This window comes from Amblyraja radiata, chromosome 18, assembly GCF_010909765.2.
Source record: "Amblyraja radiata isolate CabotCenter1 chromosome 18, sAmbRad1.1.pri, whole genome shotgun sequence".
Lineage (NCBI taxonomy): Eukaryota > Metazoa > Chordata > Chondrichthyes > Rajiformes > Rajidae > Amblyraja > Amblyraja radiata.
In genome coordinates this window covers 34812104-34832248 of record NC_045973.1, presented here as the reverse complement: position 1 = coordinate 34832248, position 20145 = coordinate 34812104, and the positions used below count along the sequence as shown (strand labels likewise).

The 20145-nt window shown below is 45.0% G+C and overlaps 1 protein-coding gene across 2 annotated transcripts in view; it reads left to right on the top strand.

Annotated features, from left to right (window-relative positions):
• The window catches only part of cpne9 (copine family member 9), a 385757-nt gene that overhangs the window by 143116 nt on the left and 222496 nt on the right, over positions 1–20145 (top strand). For both annotated transcript variants that reach the window (XM_033037106.1, XM_033037105.1), the window contains exon 5: positions 12004–12107. In XM_033037106.1, the coding sequence (XP_032892997.1) occupies positions 12004–12107 (104 nt within the window). The remainder of the gene's footprint in view (positions 1–12003; positions 12108–20145) is intronic.

Below are 20145 nucleotides of genomic sequence, written 5' to 3'. Positions count from 1 at the left end.
TGGTCAGGATCGACCCTGGGCCTCTGGCGCTGTGAGGCAGCAGCTCCACCAACTGTGTCACTGTGCCGCCCCAAGAGGGCACTTTGGACTCCGGGCACCCTGACTCTGCACAAACTCCCATTCTCCCACATCCGCCAACTCTAGGATGAGCCACAGCCATTCAACACATCAAAGAAAGAATGTGGTGGCAGAACCTTGATGTACCAGGAGGCTGGTGAGATCCATGGAACTGGTCCTAGTACTGTCACTACTTTGAAATGTCGTCAAGGTACGAGGGAGGCAGAGAAAGGTTAAAATGGCAATAATCGAGCCATATAACCATATAACCATATAACAATTACAGCACGGAAACAGGCCATCTCGGCCCTTCTAGTCCGTGCCGAACACTTACTCTCACCTAGTCCCATCTACCTGCACTCAGACCATAACCCTCCATTCCAGCCCTGAATAAATATGGACTCTTGGGCAAGACTAGTGGTTCCAGTTGTTAAATGATTCAGAGAGGTTACCAACGGTCCTCTTTTACAGCATCTTTCAGTATAAACTCCTTCCCTATTAAAACGCTTTCCATAATACATTGAGTGCGCTTCATCGCAAATGCACAATTTTGAAACACTCCATTACCAAAGCACTTATTGAAGGCCATGTCTTAATGCTACTTGTGTGCTTTTCCAAGTAGTTGCACTCTGTGCAGAGAGTGAAATAATTTCACCTGCGGGAGGATGGGGACAGACTGAACACACCATGAAAGGTTCCCTGTGTGTTGAACAACATTGTGCTGTGGAGCACACTCGGACTGCTTCCCCCAAATCCAGGGAATATAAATTAATACTCTGGAGCTTCTTTTGTAGGCTTTGCTGCTCATTGTTTATTAATTTGATCGAGTCAGGCAGAAAAGTTCTCTGCAGTTTTTTGTTGGATTGCAGTTACGAGAACTTTGTGACTTAAATATAATGGAGTATTAAGGAACGCTAATGGACAGTATAATCATGTGCAATTGCTTTTAGAAGTGTCAACTCAATATTAATATCATATAAATAGCAAATATTTAGCAGTAAAGTTGATAATTGATGCTGTTAAATCAATAGAGATGTAATTATAACAAATAGATTTGCAGATCATTGATTCGCACATATTGTTCACGGGTATTGTATCTCAAGGATTATTGATTTATGTTAATAATTATTTTTTGCGTGATTCCATTGTTGAACAATAATCAATGGGTGTTGAGCATCAACACTAGCTCTCACTCCGTAATAACTCAATTGTGTAAAAGCCCACCAAGTCCACACCGACCATTGATCACCCATACACTGTGTTATCCCACTTTCACATCCTACACAGTAGGGACAATTTACAGAAGCCAATTAACCTACAAACCTGCCCATTTTTGAAATGTGGGAGAAACCCTGAACATCCGGAGAAAACCCACGTGGTCACAGGGAGAACGTATAAACTCCTCACTGACAGCACCCGCGGTCAGAATCCAACCCGGGGTTCTGGTGCTGTTAGGCAGCAACCATACCGCTGCGCCACTGTGCCGCCCTGCTGAAACTGATTTTGTAAGCAAATATTAATGATAACCCATTACCATTGAACTGGCTTATAATTGCCTCTGTTTCATTGCAATGGTTCTCTTAAATCAACCTCAGATAACAAACAGTGTTTAGTGCACAAATGAGCCATATATTTTCTTGAAGCCGACTACCTGTGGCTTCTGTTAATGAGATGCCTAAATTATGCCAAGTTATGTTCAGGTCGGTGCTTTGTTTCCATGTTCAGTAAGGACCAGGTCCCGAACATCTGATAGAAATCATTCAGAGACCTTCTTGCTATCGATTAAGTTCAGGGTTTATGTAGAGGCATCAGAGACGAGCACTAGAGGCAATTTCCTCACTCCTTATGATCAGTGATCAAAGATTCCATTAATCTGCCTTCAGAACAGCAGGAGAATTCAAGGGAATCGTTTTCATGGAGAGAGTGTCTATCATGAGGACTTGCAAGTGCATAGACTAGTTGATGCAAACAGCATTTCGTAGAATGCTACGTAACAGAGTATTCCCTTAAACAGACTTTATTTAGATTACACAGTAAATGGTAAGGCTTTGGGGAGTGTTGTAGATCAGAGGGATTTAGGAGTGCAGGTACATACTTCCTTGAAGTTGGCATCACAAGTAGATAGGGTGGTCACAAAGGCTTTGGTACATTGGCCTTCATCAGTCAGAGCATTGAGTATAGAAGTTGGGATGTCATGTTGCAGTTGTATGAGACGTTGGTGAGTCCGCAATCAGCTAATTGGGTTATGTTCTGGTCACTGTGTTACAGGAAAGATGTTGTCAAGTTGAAAAGGGTACAGAGAAGATTTAGAAGGATATTGCCAGGACTCGAGCTGTAAAGGGAGAGGTTGAGCATGTTGGAACTTTATTCCTTGGAGCGCAAGGAGGATTGGGGGTGATCTTCTAGAGGGGTATAAAAATAATGAGAAGAATAGATCAAATAGATGCACAGAGTCTCTTGCCCAGAGTAGGGGAATCGAGAACCGGAGGATATAGGTTTAAGGTGATGGGGGAAAGATTTAATAGGAATCCAAGGGATAACATTTTCACACAAAGAGCGGTGGGTATATATAATGAGCTGCCAAAGGAGGTAGTTGAGGCAGGAATGTTTAAGAAACAATTAGACAGGGACTGTACATGTATTGGATAGGTTTAGAGGGATATGGGCCAAATGCAGGCAGGTGCGACCAGTGTATATGAGACATGTTGGTCGGTGTGGGCAAGTTGGGCCGAAGGGCCTGTTTCCACGTAGTATGACTATGACTAACAGAGATAGTAAAGGAAGGGTACAGATAGGGATTTGATAAGAAGGGTTGGAGGCATTTCATGGAGAACTTAAATAGAGCTGTCAACCAGTTACCAGGTCAGGATCCAGTCTGAAGAGGTTCCCGACCTGAAACATCACTTATCCATGTTCTCCAGGTATGATGCCCGACTCGTTGAGTTACTCCGGCACTTTGTGTACCTTTGCATCAACCAATTGCTATGGGTAGCCTACATTTTGCAGTAAATTATATGCATTACAAACAGTTAGCCCATGTTATTGCGTATGGGTGCTGTGGGGTGGAACATGGTAGTTTAGTTTAGTTTAGTTTATTGTCACGTGCACTGATGTGCAGTGAAAAGATTACAACGAGCCGTCCACAATGTACAATGATTACAACTGAGCCGTCCACAAGATAAAGGAATAACATTAGTCCAGTAAAGTCCAATTAAAGATAGTCCGAGAGTGTAGTATTGAGCTACTAAGATGAAACTGTGTATCAACTTGAATGTTTACAAGTCACTGTCCAAGTGGTCAATGTATGGCAGTGATTTACAGTAAATAACCATACTAAAGAAGGGTTCTGACCCAAAACATCACTTACTCCAGATATGCTGCTTGACCCACTGAGTTACTCCAGCATTTTGTGTCTTTCTTTGGTGTAAACCAGCATCTGCAGTTCCTTCCTGCACATAGGTATAAGGTTGATTTGAGATAGGAATAGAATATATTATAATTAATTCTAATTTAAATCTATCGGCATTGTACAATGCCAATTTGAACGAGGCAATGTGTATTTGCTTGCTAATCTATTACCAGAGCAAATCCCTTACAGTCCTTTAAAATATTTGAAATAAAGATTTCATATAAGATTATTAAGGATTTGGACATGCTAGAGGCAGGAAACATGATCCCGATGTTGGGGGAGTCCAGAACCGGGGGCCACAGTTTAAGAATAAGGGGTAAGGCATTTAGAACGGAGATGAGGAAACACTTTTTCACACAGAGAGTTGTGAGTCTGTGGAACTCTCTGCCACCGAGGACGGTGGAGGCCGGTTCTCTGGATACTGTCAAGATAGAACTTGATAGGGCTCTTAAAGATAGCGGAGTCAGGGGATATTGGGAGAAGGCAGGAACGGGGTACTGATTGTGGATGATCAGCCATGATCACATTGAATGGCGTCTGGCTTGAAGGGCCAAATGGCCAACTCCTGCATCTATTGTCTATTGTCTATTGTCTAAAGGATAGGAATTTCAGGTACATCATAGTTTTGTTGGGCTTTCAACGCCTGTTGGAAATTTCTTTGATAGCATAACATATGTTCATAAAATCCTCTTGAAAGTGCTGGATGAATATATTGGTAGGAGACAGAACTGATTAAAGCAGATTGTCTATGGCCAAGGGTTGTAGCAGCCAGATGGACAGATCCTTTATATGAGTAATTTTTAAACATTTGACATTGTTGGATTGACCTCACATCCTTTGTGCCATTTGGATGCCCCAACGCACCTTGCAGCCAATGAAGTAATGCCAAATCTCGCGGTGGAGGCAAGGACAGCAGCAAGTTTGCATTGAGCAATGTGCCATCTGTTTGCAATGGTATTGGTTGAAGGACTAATGTTCGCCAGGGTAGATGTACCCTTGACAACCAACAGAATGTAATATTCTTTCACCACAGCAATGAACCAAGGAAGCTGATAGATATTCCCAATATTAAGACAGTTACCTGTTTATTTAGTATTTACATATACTGCACCTACTTTCTAACCACATCCCAGAGTCAAGAGAGAATCAAAAGTGTTTCATTGTTATATGTACCAAAATGGCACAATGAAATCCTTACTTGCAGCAGCAACACAGATCTGTAAACATAGCATGCATTGACAAGACATTGTGAACAAGAGATAAATAAAAGTCTTATGGTACACAAAAAAGCTGGAGAAACTCAGCGGGTGCAGCAGCATCTATGGAGCGAAGGAAATAGGCAACATTTCGGGCCGAAACTCTTCTTCAGAGTCTTATGATGAACATTAGAGCAGGAGTGGGCTATCCATTCTCCAAGCTGGCAATCAGGCAGGTACATGGATAATAGGCCAGGTTTAGAGGGATATGGGCCAAATGCACTCAAGTGGGACTAGTGTAGATGGGACATGTTGGTCGGTGTGGGCAAGTTGGGCCGAGGGGCCCGTTTCCACACTGTATGATTCTATCACTCTGAATAATTGGAATCACTACAAGGTTATTGCTTCCTGGTGAATGGAGGTGAGAGTGGGTCAGGTTAGTCAGGGTGGGTGGAGGTTAGTCAGGGTGTGGATGCCACTTTGGGAATTCGAGTGACTGATTGCATTGTAGTATTCTGTCAGATATCAACAGGTTGGGTGGGTCTATCCGGCCCAACAGCAGAATGTACATGGGGCAGTATTGACACCAGCCTTTGGCCCCAACTTGTGCATGTCTCTGGAATATATACCTTATGGATATCACATACTCCAGCTGCCATTCCATGTACTTTTGCTAGTTGTGTGCCACTGTACATGAAGCATCCCACACGATTTTTCAATATCTAGCTCTTTGAACTCCTGTGAAGAATGCCAGTAAGAAAGATGTCTGTGCTATTGGACCTGGCCTTCCATTCTATAACCATTTCCTTGGAGTTGTGAGAACAGGATCTTTGAGAGCATAAATTGGAATCCTACTTCCCCACTCCCTACTCCCCTTCCAATGTTTCCTCCAACTTTCTTTCCCCCCCCCCCACCCCCATCTGCTCACTGCCAGACTGTTGGAGATCACAATCACTTCACACGGGACAATAAAAAACAAACTGCTGGAGGATCTCAACAGGTCAAATAGCATCTGTGGAGACAAAGGCATGGTCGAGGTATTAGAATCAAGACCTTACATCAAAATCATGCTTTTGCCTCCAGAGATGCTGCTTGACCCGCTGAGTTTAGATGAGTTTAGTTTAGAGATACAATGCAGAAACAGGCCCATCCAGCCCACCGTGTCGGCGCTGACTGGCGATCCCCGTACATTACACCATCCTATACACTAGGGACAAATTACAATTTTTACTAAAGCCAAATAACCTGCAAACCTGCACGTCTTTGGAATGTGGGAGGAAACCAGAGCTCCCTGAGAAAACCCACGGAGGTCACAGGGAGAAGGTACGAACTCCATACAGACAGCACCCATAGTCAGGATCGAACCCAGGTCTCTGGCGCTGTAAAATGGCAACTCTACCATTGCACCACCATGCCGTCCCAACACTTTCCAACTGTCTTCCAACACTTTGTGTTTTATTCCATATTCGTGCATCTGCAGTCACTTGTGCCTCTATATCACTTCAAGTGAGAAATTGTGCTGTAAATCCAAGGATAGCCATTTGGTGGTGCTGTCCGATTGAATCAATATGGCTGCTGCGTTGGGTGTCAATTGGTTGAATGCAGCCATGCCTTTAATTCACCATTTTTTCTGTATCACCTTCAACCATTCTGCCTACTTTTCTGTAAGCTAGCCACATGGAATATTTTCACAAAATCTTTGTATTTATTCTTAATATTAGCCCGCAGGTGACATTGTGTGCTCATTGGACTGTTTGTGGCTAACTCAGAAGGTTGTGTGTTCAAGCCCCACCACAGTCCCACTACAGTGGAGCAGTAGAGTTTCTGCCTTTACAGCTCCAGAGACCCGAGTTCGATCGTGACTACAGGTGTTGTCCGTACGTTTTCCCTGTGACCACGTGGGTTTCTCCAAGTACGCCGGTTTCCTCCCACACTCCAAAGATGTAAAATTTGTTGGTTAATTGGCTTCTGTAAATTAACACTGTCCCTAGTGTGTAGGATAGGGCTAGTGTAGGGGGTGATCGCTGGTCGGCGTGGACTCGGTGGGCCAAAGGGCTTGTTTCCACGATGTGACTCTAAGGTCTAAAGTAAAGTCTTGACATTTGAGCATTGATATTCAGTACATCGGAGATAATGTATTTTGCGTGAGGTATAATGTGGGATCTCATTTGAACTCGCGATTCTGCGCAATCTTCTTTCTTTTTGAAATTTTACGTGTAATTTCTGTTTTTTGTGTGCTGTCTGAATCTATATGCCTGTGATGCTGCAGCAAGCTAGATTTTTCATTGTACCTATACCTCGCTATCCTTGTCCATGTAACAATAAACCTGACTTAACTTTATTCAACTTAACTTCGCTCTTAGAAAATAGACACAAAATGCTGCGATAACTGAACGGGCCAGACAGCATCTCTGGATAGAAGGAATGGGTGATGTTTCTGAAGAAGAGTTCCAACCCCAAAAATCACCCGTTCCTTCTATCCAGAGATGCTGCATGTCCCGCTGAGTTACTCCAGCATTTTGTGTCTATCTTCGGTGTGAACCAGCATCCGCAGTTCCTTCCTACACATTAACTTCACTCACAGGCAGAGATAGAGGATCATATTTTGATCATTTAGAACGGAGACGAGGAAGCACTTTTTCACACAGGGAGTTGTGAGTCTGTGGAATTCTCTGCCTCAGAGGGCGGTGGAGGCCGGTTCTCTGAATGCTTTCAAGAGAGAGCTAGATAGGGCTCTTAAAAATAGCGGAGTCAGGGGATATGGGGAGAAGGCAGGAACGGGGTACTGATTGTGGATGATCAGCCATGATCACATTGAATGGCTCGGTGCTGGCTCGAAGGGCCGAATGGCCTACTCCTGCATCTATTGTCTATTGTCTATATTTTGAAGGAACATTAGGAAAAAGGAACATTATCCCAGTTAATTTTTAGCTCCTAATCAACATCACTGGAGCAGTTTATCTAGTCGTTATCAAGTGATCATAGGAATTGGCTCTGTGCTGGTTGATGTATTTTCCTGCAACCAAGGTGACATTTCAAACTTACCTCAGTGGGAGCATTGCCTAAGTGTTTATCCCTGGTTGGCATCAATAAGCACACCATATAGCCACGTACTATGCCTCCGAAATTCATTCCAATTATGGCAGAGTGTAAACTGCTGATGCAACCATGTAGAACATTTGGGAGGTCTGACCCAATATGAAATTCTAATCAGAGCAGGGATTAGTCCTGGGTCGCATGCATTAAGCGTACAATATAGCAGCAGCTGCAAATATTAATTCCCCAGCCAAACTCATCTGCCTTCCAATTCAATGGGACTGGATTTGGAAAGATGAGAATAACAATATTGTGGGAGAGAGACACAAAGCGCTGGAGCATCTCTAGAGAACACAGACAGGGAGAAATGGTCCCAAAATGCAGATAAATGGGACCAGCCCAGAACTTGGTCAGAAGATAGTCACAAAGTGCTGGAGTAACTCAGCTGGTCGGGCAGCATCTCTGGAGGGAAAAGATGGGTGACGTTTCAGGTTGAGACCCTTTCTCAGACTGAAATTAGGGGTTGGGTAGGAGGTGAAGATCTGGAGGTGGTTAAAGACCAGGATCAATCAGGGCAGGCCGCAAATGACCTCAGGCAGGGCTTTGCCTGATAGGTCCCTTGTTGGCTAAGGAAGGTGTGACCTCAGGAGAAACACCCACCCCAACTCCAGGCCTGAAGAAGAGTCCCATCCCTTTTGTCCAGAGATGCTGCCTGACCCGCTGAGTTACTCCAACACTTTGGGTCTATCTTTGGTATAAACCAGCATCTGCAGGTCTTTGTTTCAACGATATTGTGGGTTTAGGTTTAGATTTATCTTTATTATTATCACCTGTGCAGAGGTACAGTGAAAATCTTTATTTTGCATGTTATCCAAACAGATCAGATATACCATACAATTAGTTCAAACTCAAATACACCAGATGGTGCAAAGGGGATGATACAGAGTGTTCTCAGTATTGCAGCACATCATTTCCATAGACAAAGTCCAATGTCCTCAATGGGGTAGAGGATAGAGAGGAATCGGACAGGACCTTGGCTTAGAAGAACCTGTTCAGAAGCCTGATAACAGAGGGTAAGAAGCCTGACAACAGGGAACAGAGGGGAAGACTGAGTATACATTCTGTGGGGTAGTAATATGAGCCGGGAACAACATTCTCCACACCTGAGGCAAGGTGAAGTGATGCATAAATGCACGTATTGTTATTGCTAAAACTGGTGTATATGTACTGGTTGATGAGTTAGTGCCGAGTCTCCCACGCACAGAGTGGCGGTGGTTAGATGCTCCCACCATAATGCAGAATGCAATTAGACTCTTTAATTACAAAGCTGAGTTGTGAAGCTAATTTCCCCAATCACTGCCACTCCTGCCTCTTATCGGAAGGGACTGCTGCCTCACTTCTCGGTACTCAGGGCTTTTAGCAACCCTGTTGAGAATCCAGGCACATGACAGGAGCAAATTGGGAGGGGGAGGGACAGATAGAGGTCATTGCTAAAGATCAGAAAATGCTCTTACAAAAATACAGTGCTCAGAAACAAACGGATTGGTGGCATGAAGTGCATGAGTCAATTGTGTGTTAGTGATCAAGACACCACTGCAAAAAGTGGTGCAGCCCAAACATGTGAGTCATCAATGTGTAGTCATTTCAAAATTAACTTTTGTGTGGCTGGGCCTATTTTGCTTTATTGAATACAACTGCTCCAAAGTGAAGAGGAGGTGATGCTCCTGAAATTGTGCCTTGGCTGGAATTAATCATCTACTCCCTTCAACAGCAATCATTCCTGCTGCACCTCAAAATGCTGTACAGTCACTTGCACTTAGAGTCATAGGGCCATAGAGTGATACAGTTTGGAAACAGGCCCTTTGGCCCAACTTGCCCCAACTTGCCCACACCGGCCAACATGTCAAAGATACACTAGTCCTACCTGCCTGCGTTTGGTCCATATCCCTCCAAATCTGTCCAATCCATGTACCTGTCTAACTGTTTCTCAAACATTGAGATAGTCCCAGCCTCAACTACCTCCTCTGGCAGCTTATACCATACACCCACCACCCTTTGTGTGAAAAAGTTACCCCTCAGATTTCTATTAAATGTTTTCCCCTTCACCTTAAACCTATGCCTCTGGTCTTCAATTCACCTACTTTGGGCAAGAGACTCGACCCGATCTATTCCTCTCATGATTTTATACAGCTCTCTAAGATCACCCCTCATCCTCTGGTGCTCCAAGGAATAGAGACCCAGCCTACTCAACCTCTCCCTATAGCTCAGACCCTCTAGTCTTGGCAATATCCTTATAAATCTTCTCTGTACCCTTTCCAGCTTGACAACATCTTTCCTATAACATGGTGCCCAGAATTGAACACAATATTCTAAATGTAGTCTCACCAATGTCTTATACAACTGCAACATGACCTACCAACTTCAATACTCAATACTCTGACTAATGAAACCCAATGTGCCGAAAGCCTTTTTGACCACTTTATCTACCTGCGACTCGACCTTCAAGGAACCATGCACCTGCACTCTTAGATCCCTCTGCTCTACAGCACTCTAGAGCGCTACAATTCACTGTGTAGTTCCTGCCCATGTTAGCCTTCCTGTATGTTCTGTATGATCCTGCCATTTTCGGCTTTAACGGCCGTGGGACTTGCTAGCGCCTGCCGGGGGCTCCAACACCAAGACCCGGAGCGCGGCCTTGCATCGCCCGGCGCGGCTTTAATGGCCGCGGGACACTTACCATCGCCTGCCGGGGACTTTGACTCTGACATCGGGAGGAGAATGAGGAGTGCAGGGGAGAGATAAGACTTTGCCTTCCATCACAGTGAGGAGGAGATTCACTGTGATGGATGTTTGTGTAAATTGTGTTGTGTCTTGGTTCTTTTTCTTGTGTGTATGACTGCAGATAACAAATAAATTGTATTGTATACTAGGGACACTCTTTGCCATTTTCGCTGTAGCTTATCGGGTGTTCTTTGCTTTAAAGTCTTTAGGAGAAGGAGGAGGAGGACTGGGACAACAAGGGAGGAGGAGGAGGACTGTCTGAACTGTATTGCCTTCCACCACAGTGAAGAATGCTGTGGTGGATGTCTGTGTTGAATTATGTTGTGTATTGTGTCCTTTTTTAATTGCAACACTGCATGGTAAATTACATTTCACTGCACCTTATGGTGCATGTGACAAATAAATTTGAACTAGAGACTTTAGAGAGATACAGCGCAGAAACAGGCTCTTTGGCCACTGAGTCCGCGCCGACCAGCGATCACCCCATACACTAGCACTATCCTACACACTAGGGACAATTTACAATTTTGCCGAAGCCAATTAACCTACAAAGCTGAACATCATTGGAGTGTGGGAGGAACTGGAGCACCCGGAGAAAACCCACGCGGTCACAGGGAGAACTTACAAACTCCCTACAGACAATACCCATAGTCAGTGGATTTACAGAAGGGAACAGAAAAAACCTCAGCAAAATCTGGTGAATGTGCAAACTAGAAATAATTATGTCCAAGGCAGAATGGTGATCATTAAACTATGACACCATAAATGACACAAAGTGCTGGAGTAACTCAGCGGGACAGGCAGCATCTCTGGAGAACATGGACAGGCAATGTTTCGGATCGGGACTCTTCTTCAGAGTGTGGAGTGACCTGCTGAGTTACATCTGTAAACACAAGGAACTGCAGATGATTGGTTAGAAAAATAGATAGATACAAAGGGCTGGAGCAACTCAGCGGGTCATGAGGTCATAAGGAATAGGAGTAGAATTAGACCATTCGGCCCATCAGGTTTACTCCGCCATTCAATCATGGCTGATCTATCTCTCCTTCCTAACCCCACTCTCCTGCCTTCTCCCCATAACCTCTGACCCCTGTACTAATCAAGGGTTAGGCAGCATCTCTGGAGAGCATGGATAGGTGACGTTTCAGGTCGGAACCCTTCTTCAGACTAGCACCTTTGTGACTTGCTGAGTTACTCCAGCACTGTGTGTCTTTTTTTGTGAAAGCAGCATCTGTAGTTCCTTTTTTTGTACACCATCATCTGCTGTTCCTTGTGCCTATATCTAACTAGTACACCATAGATGGACACAAAATGATAGAGTAACTCAGCGGGTCAAGCAGCATATTCTTTACACCATTACACCATTTTGTTTCGAGATTTGTTGAGCTCCGTCTCACAGCCTTTGACATTTGCAAGTAGTCAAAGCAAGAGGTCAAAGAATAGCAACACGACCTTAAATACTCTGCAGGCAAATTGCTTTCTTTCGTCTTTTCACTGTCTTTTTTCCCCTTTTCTTTTTCCCAGTACGGAAGAACTGAAGTGATTGAAAACACGTTGAGCCCAGATTTTGTGCGGAAGTTTGTCCTGGATTACTTCTTTGAAGAGAAGCAGAATTTACGTTTCGATGTGTGAGTCATGCCTTTTCCTATTGATACACTGTGTCTGGCCTATTTCATTGAAAGCACCACAAGCTAAAATATTCTGGAAGAAGAGAAGATAAATTATAAATAAGGGCAGCCAAACAACAAGGTCAGCATTAAATACATAACGCCTGATTTAAGAACAGCCATACATAGGAGCGACTGGTTGGAAGACCAGCGGTGTGGTTGCAGGGCTGTAGGCATCTTCTGTTTGGTGTGAACAGAATATCTTTTGCTTGGGGGGCCACACAGTGGCACAGCGGTAGAGTTGCTGCCTCACAACGCCAGGGACCCCGGTTCAATCCTGACGACAGGTGCCGTCTGTACAGAGTTTGTACGTTCTCCCCGTGACTGCGTGGGTTTTCTCCAGGTGCTCTGGTTTCCTCCCACATTCGAAAAACATACAGGTTAAATGGCTTCTGCAAATTGTCCTTGGTGTGTAGGATGGAACTAGTGTACAGGTGATCACTGGTCGTGTGGACTTGGTGGGCCAAAGGGCCTGTTTCCACACTCTATGTCTAAACTAAACTAAAAGACAATTTCTCCCAATGTTGTTAGTCCTTGCAGTCTCCTCCCCTTCCTCAGCCCTCCTGCTGTCTCCTCCCATCCCCCAGCCTTCGGGCTCCTCCTCCTCCTTTTTCCTTTCTTCTCCCTGCCCCCCACCAGTCTGAAGAAGGGTTTTGGCCCGAAATGTTGCCCATTTCCATCGCTCCATAGATGCTGCTGCACCCGCTGAGTTTCTCCAGCTTTTTTGTGTACCCCAGACAATTTCTGCCTGGTTTTCTCCCACACTCCAAAGATGTGCAGGTTTTTAGGTTAATTGGCTTCTGTAAATTGTCCCTAGTGTGTAGGGTAGAACTAGTGTACGGGTGATCATTGGTTGGCACGCACCCTGTTGGTTGTAGGGCCTGTTTCCACGCTGTATCTCAAAACTAAACTAAATTAAAATATAATTTCTGCTCACTCCCCTCCACCCACCCAAGCCTCCTGTGCAAGTGACAACAGTGTGGGACTGGGTCAAGCTGAGCAGAGCTGGGTGCACGGACAGACTCATTCATACGCTCAGCACCATGTCAGTGAGGCTGCAGAGCGGTTATTCTCCCCAGGTAGACATAAAATGCTGGAGTATCTCAGCGGGACAGGCAGCATCTCTGGAGGGAAGGAATGGGTGATGTTTCGGGTCGAGACCATTCTTCAGGTTATTCTCCCCATAGCCACATACCCTTCCTGTCCCCGCCCACACTCCCTTCATGGCTGTTTCTGTGATTCCCTCCCACACACACTTTTTATTCATTTCCAATGTGCAAAAATTAGGGTTCCAGTTAGAGATACATCATGGAAACAGGCCCTTCAGCCCACCGAGTCCATACCGTCCATCGACCACCCATGCACACTAGTTCTATGTTATCCCACTTTCGCATCCACTTCCTACAGACCACAGAGGTCAATTAACCTACAAGCCCGTACGTACATCTTGGGATGTGGGAGGAAACCGGAGCACCCAGAGGAAACCCACTTGGTAATAGGGAGAACGTACAAACTCCACACAGACAGCACCCAAGGTCAGGATCGAACCCGGGTCTCTGGCGCTGTGAGGCGGCAACTACATCACTGTGCCTCCCAGAAATAGTTTTCAGGAATGGAACCATGTTGAAACACGTGGCCTGCCCGTATGTACCTTTTCAATTTGAGAGGCACACCATTTTCAAAGGGTCATTTTGAATGGAAGCCTTGTACAAATGCAAATCCAAAATGTGATTATCTTCACAAAATTGCTGCAAATTTTCCATACTGACCCAAGTTAGTAATTATAGAGGTCAAACTATAGTCATGCTCAAGAGACTTTATCTTTGTTAAATCTATTGCAATGAATCTTTAAAGACAGGCATCACTGTCAATATATTGCTGGTATATTAAAAAGGGAATGGTTTCAGTACAATAGTAATTCCATTTAATCCCAAGTAATTACTTTTCATTTCATTCTTGTGTTGATGAAGTGTGTTCTGTTGGCATATACTGTAGTTGTTTCATATTGTACCTTAAAGGAAAATGTCAGCCTCCTAATGGATGCTATTTAATGCAGATCATACTGCGAGAGTTTTAATGCTTGACATTCACATCAACAATATAAATTTATGGGGTTTGACCCCTGTGACTGGAAAGCAATCCGCTGACTAGATAGCACGGAACAAAAGCTTTCCACTGTACCTCGATGCACGTGACAATAAACTAAACTCAAACTCAAACTCGACAGTGGTCCTGAGCTACCATCTGCTTCATTGGGGACCCTCAGACTATCTTTAATTTGACTTTACTGGACTTTATCCTGCACAACAGAGGAGGTGGACTGAACTTTGGTGCCTTCTCTCACAGTGGGAAACTTTGATACTGCTGTGTAGGAATGTTTATATTAAAGACTATCGTGTTCTGTGCTCTTTTTTTATTCGTATGGCTGTATGGTGAGCACAAATTTCATTGTACCAATTGGTGGATGTGACAATAAATGTCTCTTGTCTCTTGTCTTGTCTTGTCACTAAGCATTATTCCCCTTATTCTGAGCCCGTACACTGTGGGTGGCTTGATTGTAATCATGTATAGTCTTTCCACTGACTGGATAGCACGCAACAAAAAAGCTTTTAACTGCACCTTGGTATACGTGATAATGAGCTAAACTAAAGAGAAGACCAGTCTTTATCTGCCATTCACAGCCACCTAAATTCAGTTTAGTTGATTGTTATGAGTACCAAGGTACAGTGAAAAGCTTTTGTTGCGTGATATCCATTCAGCGGAAAGACAATACATGATTACAATTGAGCCATTTACAGCGTATAGATACATGATAAGGGAATGCCGATGAGTGCAATGTAAAGCCAGTAAAGTCTGATCAAAGATAGTCTGTCCAAGGTGGCAAGTTTCTGATCAATTGAGGGTTAAATCCCTACAATGCCCATCTCTTTCTTCCCTGCACTCAATTGGGATTGGTTCCTAGATGTTAATAGTGCTATGAGATGGGCAGGCACAATGTTAGCCAAATGTTAAACATGCTTTACTTAAACTTAATTATTATGATTTGGCCTGACCAACACAGCAGCCCTGTCAGCCCTGTCAGACCTATTTTCCATCTCCACATTTCCCTGTGGCCCTGCATATTAACATAGAAAATAGGAGTAGGGGTGGGTCATTTGGCCCTTCACATCGGTTCCACTATTCTACATGATCATGGCTGCTCATCCACATCAGTACCTGGTTTTTGCTATCTCCCGGTGTCCCTTGATCTCTTCAGCCTTTAGAACAACATCTAACTCCCACCTTTAGACTTTAGAGATACAGTGAGGAAGCAGGCCCTTCGGCCCACCGAGCCCGTGCTGACCAGCGGTCACCCCGTACACTAGCACTATCCTACACGCTAGGGACAATTTACAATTTTACCAAAGCCCATTAGCTTACAAACCTGTACATCTTTGGAGTACGGGAGGAAACCGGAGCGCCCGGAGCCATCTCATGTGGTCACAGGGAGAACGCAGTTGAAAATGTGAGATATAGAAACATAGAAATTAGGTGCAGGAGTAGGCCATTCGGCCCTTCGAGCCTACACCGCCATTCAATATGATCATGGCTGATCATCCAACTCAGTATCCCGTACCTGCCTTCTCTCCATACCCTCTGATCCCCTTAGCCACAAGGGCCACATCTAACTCACTCTTAAATATAGCCAATGAACTGGCCTCGACTACCCTCTGTGGCAGAGAGTTCCAGAGATTCACCACTCTCTGTGTGAAAAAATTTCTTCTCATCTCGGTTTTAAAGGATTTCCCCCTTATCCTTAAGCTGTGACCCCTTGTCCTGGACTTCCCCAACATCGGGAGCAATCTTCCTGCATCTAACCTGTCCAACCCCTTAAGAATTTTGTAAGTTTCTATAAGATCCCCTCTCAATCTCCTAAATTCTAGAGAGTATAAACCAAGTCTATCCAGTCTTTCTTCATAAGACAGTCCTGACATCCCAGGAATCAGTCTGGTGAACCTTCTCTGCACTCCCTCTATGGCAATAATGTCCTTCCTCAGATTTGGAGACCAAAACTGTACGCAATACTCCAGGTGTGGTCTCACCAAGACCCTGTACAACTGCAGTAGAACCTCCCTGCTCCTATACTCAAATCCTTTTGCTATGAAAGCTAACATACCATTCGCTTTCTTCACTGCCTGCTGCACCTGCATGCCTACTTTCAATGACTGGTGTACCATGACACCCAGGTCTAGCTGCATCTCCCCTTTTCCTAGTCGGCCACCATTTAGATAATAGTCTGCTTTCCTGTTTTTGCCACCAAAATGGATAACCTCACATTTATCCACATTATACTGCATCAGCCAAACATTTGCCCACTCACCCAGCCTATCCAAGCCACCTTGCAGCCTCCTAGCATCCTCCTCACAGCTAACCCTGCACCCCAGCTTAGTGTCATCCGCAAACTTGGAGATATTGCCTTCAATTCCCTCATCCAGATCATTAATATATATTGTAAATAGCTGGGGTCCCAGCACTGAGCCTTGCGGTACCCCACTAGTCACTGCCTGCCATTGTGAAAAGGACCCGTTTACTCCTACTCTTTGCTTCCTGTTTGCCAGCCAGTTCTCTATCCACATCAATACTGAACCCCCAATGCCGTGTGCTTTAAGTTTGTATACTAATCTCTTACGTGGGACCTTGTCGAAAGCCTTCTGGAAGTCCAGATACACCACATCCACTGGTTCTCCCCTATCCACGCTACTAGTTACATCCTCGAAGAATTCTATAAGATTCGTCAGACATGATTTACCTTTTGTAAATCCATGCTGACTTTGTCCAATGATTTCACCACTTTCCAAATGTGCTGCTATCCCATCTTTAATAACTGACTCTAGCAGTTTCCCCACTACCGATGTTAGACTAACTGGTCTGTAATTCCCCGTTTTCTCTCTCCCTCCCTTCTTAAAAAGTGGGGTTACGTTTGCTACCCGCCAATCCTCAGGAACTACTCCAGAATCTAAAGAGTTTTGAAAGATTATTACTAATGCATCCACTATTTCTGGAGCTACTTCCTTAAGTACTCTGGGATGCAGCCTATCTGGCCCTGGGGATTTATCGGCCTTTAATCCATTCAATTTACCCAACACCACTTCCCGGCTAACCTGGATTTCACTCAATTCCTCCAACTCCTTTGACCCACGGTCCCCTGCTATTTCCGGCAGATTATTTATGTCTTCCTTAGTGAAGACGGAACCAAAGTAGTTATTCAATTGGTCCGCCATATCCTTGTTCCCCATGATCAACTCACCTGTTTCTGACTGCAAGGGACCTACATTTGTTTTAACTAATCTCTTTCTTTTCACATATCAATAAAAACTTTTGCAGTCGGTTTTTATGTTCCCTGCCAGTTTTCTTTCATAATCTATTTTTCCTTTCCTAATTAAGCCCTTTGTCCTCCTCTGCTGGTCTCTGAATTTCTCCCAGTCCTCCGGTATGCTGCTTTTTCTGGCTAATTTGTACGCATCATCCTTCGCTTTGATACTATCCCTGATTTCCCTTGTTATCCACGGATGCACTACCTTCCCTGATTTATTCTTTTGCCAAACTGGGATGAACAATTTTTGTAGTTCATCCATGCAGTCTTTAAATGTCTTCCATTGCATATCCACCTTCAACCCTTATAGAATTAATTGCCAGTCAATCTTGGCCAATTCACGTCTCATACCCTCAAAGTTACCTTTCTTTAAGTTCAGAACCATTGTTTCTGAATTAACAATGTCACTCTCCATCCTAATGAAGAACTCAACCATATTATGGTCACTCTTGCCCAAGGGGGCACGTACAACAAGACTGCTAACTAACCCTTCCTCATTACTCAATACCCAGTCTAAAATAGCCTGCTCTCTCGTTGTTCAAAAGGGAACTGCAGATGCTGGAATATCGAAGGTACACAAAATTGCTGGAGGAACTCAGCGGGTGCAGCAGCATCTATGGAGCGAAGGAAATAGGCGACGTTTCGGGCCGAAACCCTTCTTCAGACTGATGGGGGGTGGGGAAAGAAAGAAGGAAAAAGGGAGGAGGAGGAGCCCGAGGGCGGGCGGATGGGAGGGTGGGAGGAGACAGCTAGAGGGTGAAGGAAGGGGAGGGGACAGCACAGGCTAGCCAAATTGGGGGAATTCAATGTTGATGCCATAAGGGCGCAAGGACCCCAGACGGAATATGAGGTGCTGTTCCTCCAATTTCCGCTGTTGCTCACTCTGGCAATGGAGGAGACCCAGGACAGAGAGGTCGGATTGGGAATGGGAGGGGGAGTTGAAGTTGAAGTGAAGTCGCCCAACCTACGCTTGGTCTCACCGATGTAAATTAGCTGACATCTAGTGCAGCGGATGCAGTAGATGAGGTTGGAGGAGATACAGGTGAACCTTTGTCGCACCTGGAACGACTGCTTGGGACCTTGAATGGAACTTGTAATGCAACACCTGTCCTTTCACCTCCCCCCTCGACTCCATTCAAGGTCCCAAGCAGTCGTTCCAGGTGCGACAAAGGTTCACCTGTATCTCCTCCAACCTCATCTACTGCATCCGCTGCACTAGATGTCAGCTAATTTACATCGGTGAGACCAAGCGTAGGTTGGGCGACCGTTTCGCCGAACACCTCCGCTCAGTCCGCCTTAACCTACATGACCTCCCGGTGGCTCAGCACTTCAACTCCCCCTCCCATTCCCAATCCGACCTCTCTGTCCTGGGTCTCCTCCATTGCCAGAGTGAGCAACAGCGGAAATTGGAGGAACAGCACCTCATATTCCGTCTGGGGTCCTTGCGCCCTTATGGCATCAACATTGAATTCCCCCAATTTGGCTAGCCTGTGCTGTCCCCTCCCCTTCCTTCACCCTCTAGCTGTCTCCTCCCACCCTCCCATCCGCCCGCCCTCGGGCTCCTCCTCCTCCCTTTTTCCTTCTTTCTTTCCCCACCCCCCATCAGTCTGAAGAAGGGTTTCGGCCCGAAACGTCGCCTATTTCCTTCGCTCCATAGATGCTGCTGCACCCGCTGAGTTCCTCCAGCAATTTTGTGTACCTGCTCTCTCGTTGGTTCCTCTACATGTTGATTTAGATAACTATCCCGCATACATTCCAAGAAATCCTCTTCCTCAGCACCCCTGCCAATTTGATTCACCCAATCTATATGTAGATTGAAGTCACCCATTATAACTGTTTTGCCTTTGTCGCACGCATTTCTAATTTCCTGTTTGATACCATCTCCAACTTCACTACTACTGTTAGGTGGCCTGTACACAACACCCACCAGCATTTTCTGCCCCTTAGTGTTTCACAGCTCTACCCATACCAATTCCACATCCTCCAAACTAATGTCCTTCCTTTCCATTGCGTTAATCTCCTCTCTAATCAGCAACGCTACCCCACCACCTTTTCCTTTCTCTCTATCCTTCCTGAATATTGAATATCCCTGGATGTTCAGCTCCCAGCCTTGGTCACCCTGGAGCCATGTCTCCGTGATCCCAACTATATCATAGTCATTAATAGCTATCTGCACATTCAATTCATCCACCTTATTACGAATGCTCCTTGCATTGAGACACAAAGCCTTCAGGCTTGTTTTTACAACACTCTTACCCCTTATACAATTATGTTGAAAAGTGGCCCTTTCTGATTTTTGTCCTGGTTTTGTCTGCCTGCCACTTTTACTTTTCACCTTGCTACCTATTGCTTCTACCCTCATTTTACACCCCTCTGTCTCTACGCTCACACATTTAAGAAACCCTTTCCCTTTAACTCCATCCTCCACTATCCCATTCGACGCCCCACCCCCCTTATTCAGTTTAAAACCACCCGTGTAGCAGTGGCAAACCTGCCTGCCAGAATGCTGGTGATCCACCTGTTAAGATGCAATCCGTCCCTTTTGTACAGTTCCCCCTTACCCCAAAACAGATCCCAGTGATCTAAGAATCTAAATCCCTGCCCCGTGCACCAGTTCCTCAGCCACACGTTCAGGTCCCGTATCTC